We start from the raw sequence: 14,044 nt of genomic DNA, 5'->3' as shown, positions 1-14,044 counted from the left end.
CATAGGTATACATGTGCCATGGTGGTTTGCTGCACCCAGGAACCTGTTATCTACATTAGGTATTTTTCCTAATGCTATCCCTCCCCTAGCACTCCGCCCCACAACAGGCCCCGATGTGTGATGTTCCCCTCCCTGTGTCCGTGTGTTCTCATTAGAATGAATTCTTTCAAAGCATTAATATTATAGGGATAATTAATAATGCTGAGTGGCACATTAATCCCAGCACTTTGGGAGGCTGAGGCGGGTGGATCACTTGAGGTCAGGAGTTTGATACCAGCCTGGCCAATCTGGTGAAACCCTGTCTCTACGAAAAGTACAAAAATTAGCTGGGTATGGTGGTACATGCCTGTAATCCCAGCTACTCGGGAGGCTGAGGCAGGAGAAGCACTTGAACTCAGGAGGCGGAGGTTGCAGTGAGCCAAGATAGCGACACTGCACTCCAGTCTGGGCAACAGGGCAAGACTCCATCTCAAAAAAAACAAAAAACAAAAAACAAAAATGCTGTCTAGTTAGTAACACTTTAACCACCTAGTAAAATATTAGCTTTATAAATACTTAATTGCTCAGGGAAAAGAACAGTATTCTTTTTTTTTTTTTTTTTTTTTTTTTGAGATGGGAGTCTAGTCTCACTCTGTTGCCTGCCTAGGCTGGAGTGCAGTGGTGCAATCTCAGTTCACTGCAACATCTGCCTCCTGAGTTCAAGCAATTCTTGTGCCTCAGCCTCCCAAGTAGCTGGGACAATAGGGGCATACCACACCACACACCCGGCTAATCTCTGTATTTTTAGTGGAGATGGGTTTTCACCATGTTGGCCAGGCAAGTCTTGAACTCCTGACCTCAAGTGATCTGCCTGTCTCGGCCTCCCAAAGTGCTGGGATTACAGACGTGATGAGCCACTGCACCTGGCCAAGAATCATTTTCAACAGTGATTTTTTTTCTTTTTTAAAGCAGGCTGGGCACTGTCTGTGGCTCACGTCTGTAATTTCAGCACTTTGGGAGGCTGAGGCAGGTAGATCACTTCAGGTCAAGAGTTTGAGACCAACCTGGCCAACATGGTGAAATCCTATCTCTAATAAAAATACATTAGCTGGGCGTGGCGACACATGCCTGTAGTCCCAGGACCTCTGGAGGCTGAGGCAGGAGAATTGCTTGAACCCGGGAGGCAGAGGTTGCAGTGAGCCAAGATTGTGTCACTGCAATCCAGCCTAGGTGATAGAGTGAGACCTCATTTTAAAAACAAAACCAAAAAAAAAAAAAAAAAAAAAAAAAAAAAAAGCAAAGTTAGTTGGATGACCCATAAATAACCAGCAAATTTTCAACTCCAGCTCTTCTGACAATCTGGTATGTCTTCAAAAACTTTCTGTATTGTTAAATGAAATGCCACTCCACTGCAATACACAGTGACTCAGTCCCTTAAAATACCATGTCATCTCATATGACCTAGAAGGGTACAGTCTTCAGAATATTTAAGATTTTCTAAGCACTCTTAGAGGGAATTCTCACTTAAGGTGAATCCAACTGAGGCTGGGCACAGTGGCTCACACCTGTAATCCCAGCACTTTGAGAGGCCGAGTCAAGCAGATCACTTGAGGTCAGGAATTTGAAACCAGCCTGGCCAATATAACGAAACCCCGTTTCTACTAAAAATACAAAAAATTAGGCGTGGTGGCACGTGCCTGTAATCTCACCTACTTGGGAGGCTGAGTCATGAAAATCATTTGAACCTGGGAGGTGGAGGTTGCCACTGCACTCCAGCCTGAGTGACAAAGTGAGACTCTGTCTCAAAAAGAAAAAAGAAAAAAAGAAAAAAAAGAAAGAAAATCCACTAGAGGCAGCTATGAAATAACTTAGCTCTCTCAGAAAAGGAAGCACACATTCATTTATTTTTTAAGAATAAAATAAAATTAGGATGGCATACCAGGCACATTCTTCTTTTTAGTGATATGTTCCAACAATTTCCTGGATGGTGTTCTCACTCTCACATAAGCGGTGTAGTGACCTCCTCTCATCGAGCCACTATGTTCCACTATGCCATAGAGACCGTAGAGAACTTTATCTCCCATGCTTGCGTTCTTTTAAACAAAGAAAAAACCTAAATTAGTAATATTTGTTAAATAGTGTTATAAGGAAATGTATATCTGCTTAACATAAGAAAAATGCATAGTAAAACTGAGATACTTTCTGTACCTATTAGGCTGGCAAAACTGAAAAGCAAGGTTCTCTGTTTGCTGGTGTGTGGGGAAAAGAACACTCATACATATTGCACATGGGAATGCAAAGGGTATAATCCCTATGCAGGGATATTTATTTATTTTTCTTTCTTTCTTTTTTTTTTTTTTTTTTTTTGAGATAGAGTCTCGCTCTGTTGCCCAGGCTAGAGTGCAATGGCACGATCTTGGCTCACTGCAACCTCTGCCTCCCAGGTTCAAGTGATTCTCCTGCCTCAGCCTCCCAAGCAGCTGGGATTACAGGCGTGAGCCACCATGCCCAGCTTATTTTTGTATATTTAGTAGAGACAAGGTTTCACCATGTTGGTCAGGCTGGTCTTGAACTCTTGACCTCAGGTGATCCACCTGCCTTGGCCTCCCAAAGTGTTGGGATTAAAGACGTGAGCCACCGCACCCAGCCTATGCAGGGGTATTTCATGTTATCTGGCTAAGTTGTGTATGTATTACTCTTGGATTCATTAATCCTTCTTCTAGTATTTGATCTCAGAAATACATGAGCAAAATGTTAAAAGACATGCATCACTCTATTAATTACAGGATTATCTCTAATATCAAAAGACTGGAATTAAAATGTCTATAAATTGGGGACTGGTTGAATAAACTATGATGTATCCACAAAATAGGGTATTATGCTGCTTGAAAAATGGAGTGCAGACTATCTCTAAATGCTGCTATGGAATAAGCTCTAGGGTATAATGTTAAGAATAAGGCAGGAAAAAGGACACACAGTGTCAGCTACCATTATTTAACAGGGTAGATGAAAATATACATGCCTATCTGCATATGTATATATATATATTTTTTTTTTTAAACAGGGTCTCCCTGTGTAGCCTAGGCTGGAGTGCAGTGACATAATTTCGGCTCACTGCAACCTCCGCCTCCCAGGTTCAAGCGATTCTCCTGCTTCAACCTCCCAAGTAGCTGGAATTACAGGCGCCCACCACTATGCTTGGCTAATTTTTGTATTTCTAATACAGATAGGGTTTCACGATGTTAGTCAGGCTGGTCTTGAACTCCTGACCTCAGGTGATCCGCCTGCCTCAGCCTCCCAAAGTGCTGGGATTACAGGTGTGAGCCACTGCACCTGGCCTATCTGCTTATATTTTGAAAAGAAATTATAAAAGAATAAGCCGTAAGTTTTAAAATGGTTACCTATAAGGGGAAGAAGCAAACAGGCAGAATGACATGGACAAAAGCCAGACATCTTTGAATTTACCTTAATTTAGGTACATTTGACTTTGAACCTATACAAATATTTTATATAATTATTAAACAAAATTAAATTTTAGAAGAAATTCCAAAAATGAAAATTAAAAATGCATGAATGAACAATAGATCCAGTCCTTATCTGGACACTAATTCATTTTAAAAATCACATTTATGAGACAATTGAAAATATGAACACTAGATGACAGAATTATTAAATGATATGATGGTTATGTTAAAAAGTATAGAGGAACAGTTCTTATCTTTTAGAGATATATAGTGAAATATTTATGGATGAAATGATGCCTGATGTTTGCTTGAAAATAATAAAGGAGAAGACAGTGATTTAGTGTGTGGATGGGCAGGACTGGCCATGGATATAAGGTTTTAGGGCTGGGTGCTGAAGTTCATGGTATTGTTCTATTTGCTTTTGTGTATAATGGAAATTTTCTGTAACAGGTACTTTTAAAAAGTATGTTTTGACAAGTTTCACACAGAGCTTGTTAAATTTCATTATTATTTAGCACATTATCGAATTCTAGGAATACTGAGTATTAATAATTGACAGATAGTGCTGGTATTCCACAGCAGATACACTAAATTCACCCAAAAATTGTATTTAAGATATTTTGTTTTATCAATATACTGAAAGTATTAAGTTCAATAAGTATTCTATTACATACCACAAAACCTAGACTTCTAGCTAGTAATCATAAACAGGACAACATATTATCCCATAACTGCTTCCCTCATGGAAGACAGCATCTACTTCATCTACACAATTCTTACATTTAAAAATAAGCAATGATAAGCCAGGCTGCTTTCTGTACCTAATTATTTTTTTTATTTATTTTTATTATTTATATTTTTATTTTTTTTGAGATGGAGTTTCGCTCTCGTTTCCCAGGCTGGAGTGCAATGGCGCGATCTCGGCTCACTGCAACCTCCGCCTCCTGGGTTCAGGCAATTCTCCTGCCTCAGCCTCCTGAGTAGCTGGGATTATGGGCACGTGCCACCACGCCCAGCTAATTTTTTGTATTTTTAGTAGAGACGGGGTTTCACCATGTTGACCAGGATGGTCTCGATCTCTTGACCTCATGATCCACCCACCTTGGCCTCCCAAAGTGCTGGGATTACAGGCTTGAGCCACCGCTCCCGGCCTAGTACCTAATTATTAAAGTAGCAGCAGTTTTGAAGTATCATACTCCACTGACAGGTACACTATCTCAGCAGTATACATGAAGTGGCACGAAAGACAATTCACTACTACATTGATTTGTGAAAGATACAGAACTCCTGTAATCCCAGCTACTCAGGAGGCTGAGGCAGGAGAATTGCCTGAACCCAGGAGGCGGAGGTTGTGGTGAGCCCAGATCGTGCCATTGCACCCCAACCTGGGTAACAAGAGTGAAACTCCATCACACACACAAAAAAGATACAGAACTCCGCACATGATAAAACTACTACCAATTAAATAGTTCACAAGGAACAAGAAGACACAAAACCTACTCAATTCTCTCAGCAACCATCAGCTTCCAGTAGCATTTACAAACAGCTTAGACCTTCATAACCATCATGCCTCATGCCTCACCTTTTCAATTTTCCTTTGTCTCCTGAAGGACAAAAATCATATTCAATGTATTAAATGTTCCACCTATTACTGACTTAATCACTAGCTATTAAAATTCCCTTTCAGAAGAGCTTTAAAAAACAAAAAAAAAGCATTGCCTAATCATATGTAGGATACTTTCAAGCATATAATTTATAAATCAGTTAAATATCTTAATATACTGTACCTTACAAGTAGCAGAACAGAATGGTGCTAAATCGAGCGTAAGTGGAAAATCTACATGTCTGTTTACTTTACGAAGACTCAAGCCAGCCTTAAAAAGAGCAAAACATTTTTGAAATGCAACAAACAAATAGATCTAAAGCACTGTTTGTTAAGTAAAACCAAAAGAGAAATTGCAGTTTTTCATAGAGTAAAAATGTGAATAGTCTAAAATTGATATGACTAAATTAAAAATTAGTTTTCATAAATTGTTACTGCAAAGATTATTCATTTATGTGGGGATTTTTACCACACACAATAAGGGGAATAGTTACTTTCATTGTGGCTTTTCAACACTTATAGAAAAATAAATTCAGTATGATAAAAGCTAAGCTACTAACACATATGCTATCATGAAAATATATTCAACTAAACAGTAAGGAGAATGGTGTTCTAGGCCTAACTCAGTGACTGGTTGTCAAATTGATTCTGGGTATAAAAGGATGAGATTAGGTCCTTTTCAGCTCTAAAATTCAATTCTATTCATTCATTAAAACAAATAAAAAACGTAAACACTCAAAACATTTTATCAGTAAAAGTAAATGCTATATATCACATAAATAAAATGTACTTTTATATTCTTAAATAAGCTCTCTTTTTCTATTTTTAATTTACAAAGGCAAACCTTAAAAAGTGTATGATTTGCATTATGTAATGGTAATAAAAACTAATAAACTATCAAAAGTATTGAGTAGGAGACCTATAAATAGAAATAGACTCTGTTGGAATGAGAAGATACCTAAATCTGAATTGAATGGGTAGACAAAAATTAAAAGATGCAACCTTTCATGACATCGATGACTGATAGTTCATTTGCATACTAATCACAATTTTATTATAGACCTCTTGCCTTTTTTATTGCTTACCTTTCTTTAAACAAAAAACTCTTATTTTTTGCCAAAGTATATTCACTTACTGATTCGTTTTTTCAAGTGATCTTTAGAAGGCTTAATAGCTGACATGAAATTATGAGGTCATATCCCAGGAATATTTAATCTACATTCAATTTCTTTACCTTTTTCATCAGGTGACCTCTTTAAGCACCCAATAACCAGCACTGTCTGAGATCATTTCAGGCTAATGTGTTCTCCTCAATCAGTACTACTTTGCTGTTGAGAAATTACCCCCATCACATGAGAGACTGTGTGAAGGATTTTAAGATGAATCTTTTTCTGGGGGAAATTTTTGGAAAATATCTAGACTTATATTTGCATACACAGTCTCCTGCCTTTTTCCCTTTAATGGAATGATACACTGCATTTTCCTCATTAAAATATAAATTTGATGTACTGCACACTGGACACTTAAGCTAGGACTTACCTCTGGCATGATCTATGAGTGGGACACACAGATTTTTGTGTGTATCTCCATTTTCTTGTGGTAGGTTCTTACTTACTCAAGAGTAATTAGCTTTGTTCAAAAATTGTTAAAACATTACTTGTCTGGGCACGATGGCTCACACCTGTAATCCCAGCACTTTGGGAGGCCGAGGTGGGGGGATCACCTGAGGTCGGGAGTTCAGGACCAGCCAGACCAACATGGTGAAACCCCATCTCAACTAAAAATACAAAAATTAGCTGGGCGTGGTGGTGGGCACCTGTAATCTCATCTACTCAGGAAGCTGAGGCAGGAGAATCGCCTGAACCCAGGAGGTGGAGGTTGCAGTGAGCCAAGATTGTGCCATTGCACTTGAGCCTAGGTGACAAAAGTGAAACTCCATCTCAAAAAAAAAAAAAAAATTACTCAATGTTCTTCATATCCATTACTAAACTGCTTTCTGGCAGGTGTTACCAACTTACACTCCCAATGCTGGTAAATGAAAATGTAAAATGTAAATCTCACTTCATCCTTATCAACACTACTGTATCTGTGCTAATTTGGACAGGTTGAAAAAGAATCTGTCATTTTATCTGGGCTTTCTTTTGCTGGGAAGGATGGACCTTTTTCATACTTGCTTAGACTTCGGACTTTTAGAACTGTCAGTTGATATTCGTTTTTTTTTTGAGACAGAGTTTCACTCTTGTTACCCAGGCTGGAGTGCAATGGTGCGATCTCCGCTCACCGCAACCTCCGCCTCCTGGGTTCAGGCAATTCTCCTGCCTCAGCCTCCTGAGTAGCTCGGATTACAGGCATGTGCAACCATGCCCAGCTACTTTTTTTGTATTTTTAGTAGAGACGGGGTTTCACCATGTTGACCAGGATGGTCTCGATCTCTTGACCTCGTGATCCACCTGCCTCGGCCTCCCAAAGTGCTGGGATTACAGGCTTGAGCCACAACGCCTGTTGTCAATTGATATTCTTTTCCCATTTTATTATTAGGGTTTGATAGTTTTCTTACTGATCTTTAAGACTTTATATACTTAAAATATTAAAAAAATTGGCATATTTATGACAAAGATCTCTATCCAGTTTCAGATTTGCCTTTAAGTGTTGTGGCTGTTTCTGATATACAGCTCCAAAGTTACCACAGAGAAGGCTTTCAAGGATGTCAATAAACTAGAAACATAGGCGTTGCTTAGGGACTCTGCTCCCTGCAATGCCCAAACCCTGGGAATAAGAATGTAGCTCTGCTGACATTACATTTTAAATGGATGACCATAAATATTTCCCAGGGCATGAATTATTTCTCTAAGTTGTTTCCAAACAGAGATGCAAGTACCAAATATAAAATAACTGCAGTGCATCATTAAATTAGCTTCTACAATCTGGCATTATCCTCTCTTACACACACAGAATCACTGCAGATGTACCCTTTCCATTAGGCACTTTGCAATGATGAGACATTAATGCATCTGCTTCTGTTCTCTGTGCCATTTCAGTTCCATTGAGTTTCTATAGCCTTGGCTATAGAAGAATCCAGAACTTAATCTAATCTGTGGATAGGGATGGCAGGACAGAGAAAAATCTCTTCTGGCACATCTGGATCCCACTTAAAATGGTGCAAATATGTAAACTATCAATAGTTTTCCTTGGGATTTCCTTCTTAGGTTTTATATTTAACTTGACACAGAGGTCAAGCTAAATATTGATTGAAGTTTTCTCCTTGTTTTCTTGATAATTTGTTTTATACAGTTAAAATTTTTATTTGAAAATAGTATGGGCCAGGCATGGTGGCGCACACCTATAATCCCAGAACTTTAGGAGGCCCAGGTGGGTGAATCACTTGAGGTCAGGAGTTTGAAACCAGCCTGGCCAACACGGTGAAACCTTATCTCTACTAAAAATACAAAAACTAGCCAGGTGTGGTGGTCGGCACCTGTAATCCCAGCTAGTTGAGAGGCTGAGGCAGGAGAATTGCTTGAACCCGGGAGTTAGAGGTTGCAGTGAGCTGAGATCATACCACTACACTCCAACCTGTGCAACGGAGCAAGACTCTGTCTCAAAAAAAAGGAAAATTAAGAAAAATAAACTAGTATGGATAGATGGTGTAGAGTACAGCTCTAAATGTTTTATTTCCTCAAACAGCAATTTTTTCCTAAGTCCTTTACAAAAACCAATCCAGCCCTCTTTTCCAATTCTTGCTTTATCATAATGTAAGAGCTTTAAATTATACTCGTTTTACTTCTTGACAATTCCAACCATATTCTTTCAATTAGTTTTAGTTTTAAGGGTATAAAAAATAACTTCTTAAAAATATTTTAGTATTTTCATTCATTCTTCTAGAGAAATAAAAATCTCATGGAAACAAGGCACTGGATTCAAACTATACATAACTAAAGAAAAACCTGACACATTACAAATACCACTGTAGAGTCCTTTGGCTATGGGGCCTGCCTTGGAGCTCACTTCTGCTTTCGATCTTACCCAACTCTCCCAGTCTAAGCACACCTCTTCAGTGAAATCATGAAAGCTCAGAAAGTCATATGCACTTTGTTACTTGCTTTTAAATATTCATAAAATATTTTTTCTTTTCTTGTTTTTGAGATGTAGTCTTACTCTGTCGCCCAGGCTGGAGTGCAGTGGCACAATCTCAGCTCACTGTAGTCTCCACCTCCCAGGTCCCAGAGAGTCTCCTGCCTCAGCCTCCTGAGTAGCTGGGATTACAGGTGTGCACCACCTTGCCTGGCTAATTTTTGTATTTTTAGTAGATTCAGGGTTTCGCCACTGTCCCCAGCCAAAAAACTTACTTTCTGTTAACACACAAACACACACAGAGATACGATTTAGGTTCCTACTGCCTAAATTTTTAAATACTGTGAAACAATTTTAATCAGGAAAGTCTTGTAAACTATTATGGTTAGACTAGCAGTAAATCTCACATAACATTGTAAAATTCAGTGAGTTAGTGGTTACTGTTTAATCCTTCACAATATTCTACAGAATTTAGAGCTCTGCTACACACGTTATGAAAATTATTATGGTGCTACTGAAAAAACTTACCTGATGAAATCTTTTCAGATGGAGAATTAGGACAACTGGAATAGCAGAAATGAGCAGTTGCTTTCTGGCATTAGTATAAACTCCTTCTACTTTCTTTTCTACATAAAATACAATAAATTTATAAAATTACATTATCTACCGTATAATAAACATTTATATAGAAGCATCATACTACATTTTTTTTCTTTTGTTCCTGCTTTCACCATGTGACCACAGTTTTTAAAATGTTAAAGAAATTGGACTTCTGATGAAAGGGCAGTCTTGACTCCTTCCCAACACTCTACTAAAATGAAAGCATAGGAATTTTTTTTTTAAGGCACACAGTTAATAAGAACAAAGAATAGGAGAGGTAACACTTGCAACAAAATTTGGAAGGTGGAAAGCAGATGGACTAGAAGTAATTTGGGTCAATGCCCTCCAGCCAAAAATCATCAGAAGCATGGGTATAGTTGAAGAATTTGGGTTGAGAAAAGATTTCTAAGTTTCTTTTTTTCTTTTTTTGATACAGGGTCTTGCTGTTACCCAGCTGAAGTGCAGGGCAGTGGTCATGGCTCACTGCAGCCTTGACCTCCCAGGCACAAGCAATCCTCCCACCTCAGCCTCCAAAGTAGCTGAGACTACAGGTGCACACTACCCCACCTGGCTAATTTTAAAAAATAATTTTTGTAGAGATGAGCTCTCACTATATTCCTCAGACTGGTCTTGAACTTCTGGCCACAAGCAATCCTTCTGCCTTGTCCTCTGCCGCCCCCCGCCCCCGCCCCACACACACAAAGTGTTGAGATTACAGGCATGAGCCACTGTGCCCAGTCCCAATTTCTAAATGCCTAAGATTTAGGATAGTATTTCAACATAGCCATTTGTATTTGAACATGATAGTATTTGAACATGGCCAATTGCATATTTAACTTGGATTAATGTAAGTAGGTGTTTATTCCTGCTCCCATCTAGTTATTTCTTTATTACTAGCATATTCAATATGTCTTTATTCTGATGCTTTGACATCTAGGGTCTTGTTAACATAAGAGGGACAACTCCTCCCAAGGCTAATTCCTAGAGATAGTAAACAACTTAAGTATGCCTTTCATATGCAAACCAATCCTGAGCCCAGGGCCCGTACCCCAACAACTTCCTGCACTGGGCTTTTACATTCTGGGCCACTATCCAACAGGTTTAATCACTCTAGGAACACGTACCAAATAACTAGAGACAACTCCTATATCCCAGAGCCCACTAAAATTATTCAAACTAACCAATCCTAAGCCTGCTTACACTGCCTTATCCATTCCTTCCTTCAGAAATCATATCAAAGGCTCTTACCCATGTTTTCCCCTCACTCTCCCACCTGCTGACTGACACTGGTGCTTCCCTATGTGGTCCTGTGCAGGATGGTGGGCCCCCACTTCTTGGGAACTGTAAGTAACACACTATTTTTTCAATGGCAATTATCTCCTGATCTGTTAGCCTCACCGTATCTGAATAATAAAGCCTACATTTTAAAACAAGTAGTCACTAAGAATCAGAGTATTCTTTCCATTTATTCAAGGATAAAGATGAACTGAAAATTTATTTTCCCTCTTTTCCCCCTTTTCTCTGACCAACTAATGATAGTAATTATAGCGCTAGCTTCATGATATGTGACTATTTAAGATCTTCAAAATGTGTCTGTTGAGTTTACAATGGGATGATAGGATCTGTGAAACACATTAGCCTCATCATTAATCTCACTAGTAATACGATTAAAAGTTTTAGGGCTATTTCTTCTGGATAGATTTCAGATAGCTAGTTCCCTCAAATAAGATTATATGGGTTTGCATTTTCAAGGCAGAGCTGTGTATTTCCTGCTCTTCGATTTAAACAAAAAAATCTATTGAAAATCTGTTCTGCCCAGTGAGTATTGTTAAGTGCTTAGGTACAAATATGAGTAAAACAATCTCTGTGCCTAAGTAGCGCAAGCATGGAGACAATATTCTCAGGTTCCTCTATTTGAAATTTGTAATTCACTAGACTCTATCAGGAGATCAATAATTATTTAATTAGAAAACAGTTACCTGCTAAACTGGTTTCCTCTTGGTACTTCTGTTTGTTTTCAGTACAGTTCTCACATAGAAGTTTATTATTCCCTATGAGTAATTCCATAGATGTAAACTGGTAGAGACAGGACTGAACTGAACATTCTTTAGAAGCAGTTACATAGCTCTGAGAAAGGGTCTGAAAAGCATTTTGGGGACTTTGGGACCTCAAATGCTTCCCATCTGAAAAACATAAATTATTTGAAATATTTAGTGGCTGATTTTCTCTGCCAAAATCTTGATCTCCAGTTACAGTGCTGCTCAAACAAAGTTCAGAAATAGCTTCAGACATTTCCTTATCACCACTGTCAGTCTCCGTGGTGTACAGCATTTCACCTGCTGATGGAGGGTAAAGGGGTCCATCTGTGTGCACACCGGATCCACTACTGGATCTGAACAGCCCTGGCTGCTTTGAAGCACTTTCAGATTCTGAAGCCTCACTGTCGGCATCAACATTGCTTTCAGAATGGCTGGCTTCTTTTTCACTGTCATCAGTAGGGCTTTCATTCAGAGGTGACTCAGAATTCATGAGGCTTGCAAACATTATAGAATTCTCATTCATTTCAAGGTTTTCATTTTTCTGGTATATGACAACAGTTTCTCCAGACGCCAATTTTTTAATACGTTTTCGGTCATGAATTAGTTGATTCTGTAAGTTGACAGTGTTTTCAAAGAAAAGAATCTTGTAACTTTACTGAAAATAAATGCAAACAAGTCCCATTTAAACATACCATAGTTATTAAATACCATTTCTCTCAGATCCATTTCCTAAGCCTACTGAAACTAAGATAAATAGAAGATATACTAAAAAATGGTTCTATTTTAAATGTAAATCTTCACACAAGAAACTAACAACAGTGGAACAGTGGCTATCTCTTTGTGGGGAAGGAAATAGGACTTTTGTAGAACAGGGCTACGAAGGAGACTTTTTCTAAAAAAAAAAAAAAAAAAAAAAAAAAATCTCTTTTAGAAACAGGGTCCTGCTGTGTTGCCCAGACTGAAATGCAGTACACAATCACAGCTCACTGCAGCCTCAAATTCTTGGCTTCGAGTGATCCTCCCACCTCAGCCTCCCGTGTAGCTACTACTACAAGCATACACCACCACACCTGGCTAATTTTTTAATTTTTTGCAGAGACAAGACTATGTTGCCTAGGCTGGTATTGAATTCCTGGCCTCAAGCGATCCTCCCACCTTGGCCTCCCAAAGGAGACTTTCAGTTACTGTATAAGCCTTTCCATACTTGTTCATTTTAAACACTGAAAATATACAATCTGTTTTTAAAACCAATTAAAAAATAACAAAAGTAAACTATAAACTATTACAACACAGTGTTGCTTGGTTGCCAAAAATTTTGTATGGAGCCAGAAGAAAATTACAGAATTAAAATCATCTAAGTTTGGGAAAGGGGGAATCAACTCATTTAATTAACGATTTTAAGCTACTCGAAATGTTTCACTAATGGTTCCACACAGCTGAAGGCTTGAATTACATTTTTCTTTCCCTATAGGTTGGCTTAAGGGTCAAGACAAAAAAATAAAAGACTATCATGAGTAATTCATACTCACTTTTAGTTATTCAGGGGAAGAAGGTTAAGTTATAAGAAGTGTCTTGCCTCAATTTTTATCTTCAAAATCAGGAAAAATAACATTATCTCCTGTGTTTACCAAGTATTCTGAACTCACTGAATGAAAGTAAGGTATTTATTTTCACCATGTATTTGGTATACTAGAGAGCATATGATGAGTAATAAAGCTTATGATAACAGCCAACAAGTTCTACTCTGCTAAATTTATACAGTACTTTTTTTGGAAAAAAAAACTTTTCCTATTATATATATAAAATACTAATGGTTAAGAAGCCCTAGCCAAAGCAATCAGGCAAAAGAAGGAAATAAAAGGCATCCAAATTGGAAAATAAGTCAAATTGTTCCTCTTCACAGATGACATAATCTTACATATAGGAAAACCTAAAGACTTCAACAAAAAACTCTTAGAACTGATAAACAAATCGAGTTAAGTTGCTGGATATAAAATCAACAAGCCTGTAATCCCAGCACTTTGGGAGGCCGAGGCGGGTGGATCACGAGGTCGAGAGATCGAGACCATCCTGGTCAACATGGTGAAACTCCATCTCTACTAAAAATACAAAAAGTTAGCTGGGCATGGTGGCACGTGCCTGTAATCCCAGCTACTCAGGAGGCCGAGGCAGGAGAATTGCTTGAACCCAGGAGGCGGAGGTTGCGGTGAGCTGAGATCGCGCCATTGCACTCCAGCCTGGGTAACAAGAGTGAAACTCCGTCTCAAAAAAAAAAAAAAAAAAAAAAA

General features: G+C 38.4%; 1 protein-coding gene across 9 annotated transcripts in view; it reads right to left on the bottom strand.

Moving 5' to 3' along the window:
- USP45 (ubiquitin specific peptidase 45) overlaps positions 1-14,044 on the bottom strand; it is an 80,360-nt gene that overhangs the window by 4,188 nt on the left and 62,128 nt on the right. For 5 of the 9 annotated variants that reach the window (XM_074397673.1, XM_074397677.1, XM_074397676.1 and 2 more), the window contains 4 exons: positions 11,697-12,366; positions 9,646-9,743; positions 5,231-5,317; positions 1,919-2,072 (listed from right to left, as the gene is read on the bottom strand). In XM_074397673.1, coding sequence (XP_074253774.1) covers positions 1,919-2,072; positions 5,231-5,317; positions 9,646-9,743; positions 11,697-12,366 — 1,009 coding nt within the window. Of the gene's footprint in view, positions 1-1,918; positions 2,073-5,230; positions 5,318-9,645; positions 9,744-11,696; positions 12,412-14,044 lie in introns of those variants that run through there. The other 4 variants (XM_074397674.1, XR_012517229.1, XM_074397679.1 and 1 more) reach the window with 4 other exon arrangements.

The sequence above is a fragment of the Saimiri boliviensis genome, chromosome 4, assembly GCF_048565385.1.
Source record: "Saimiri boliviensis isolate mSaiBol1 chromosome 4, mSaiBol1.pri, whole genome shotgun sequence".
NCBI lineage: Eukaryota > Metazoa > Chordata > Mammalia > Primates > Cebidae > Saimiri > Saimiri boliviensis.
The sequence above is the reverse complement of the archived record's forward strand: the minus strand, read 5'-3'. Positions and strand labels throughout refer to the sequence as shown.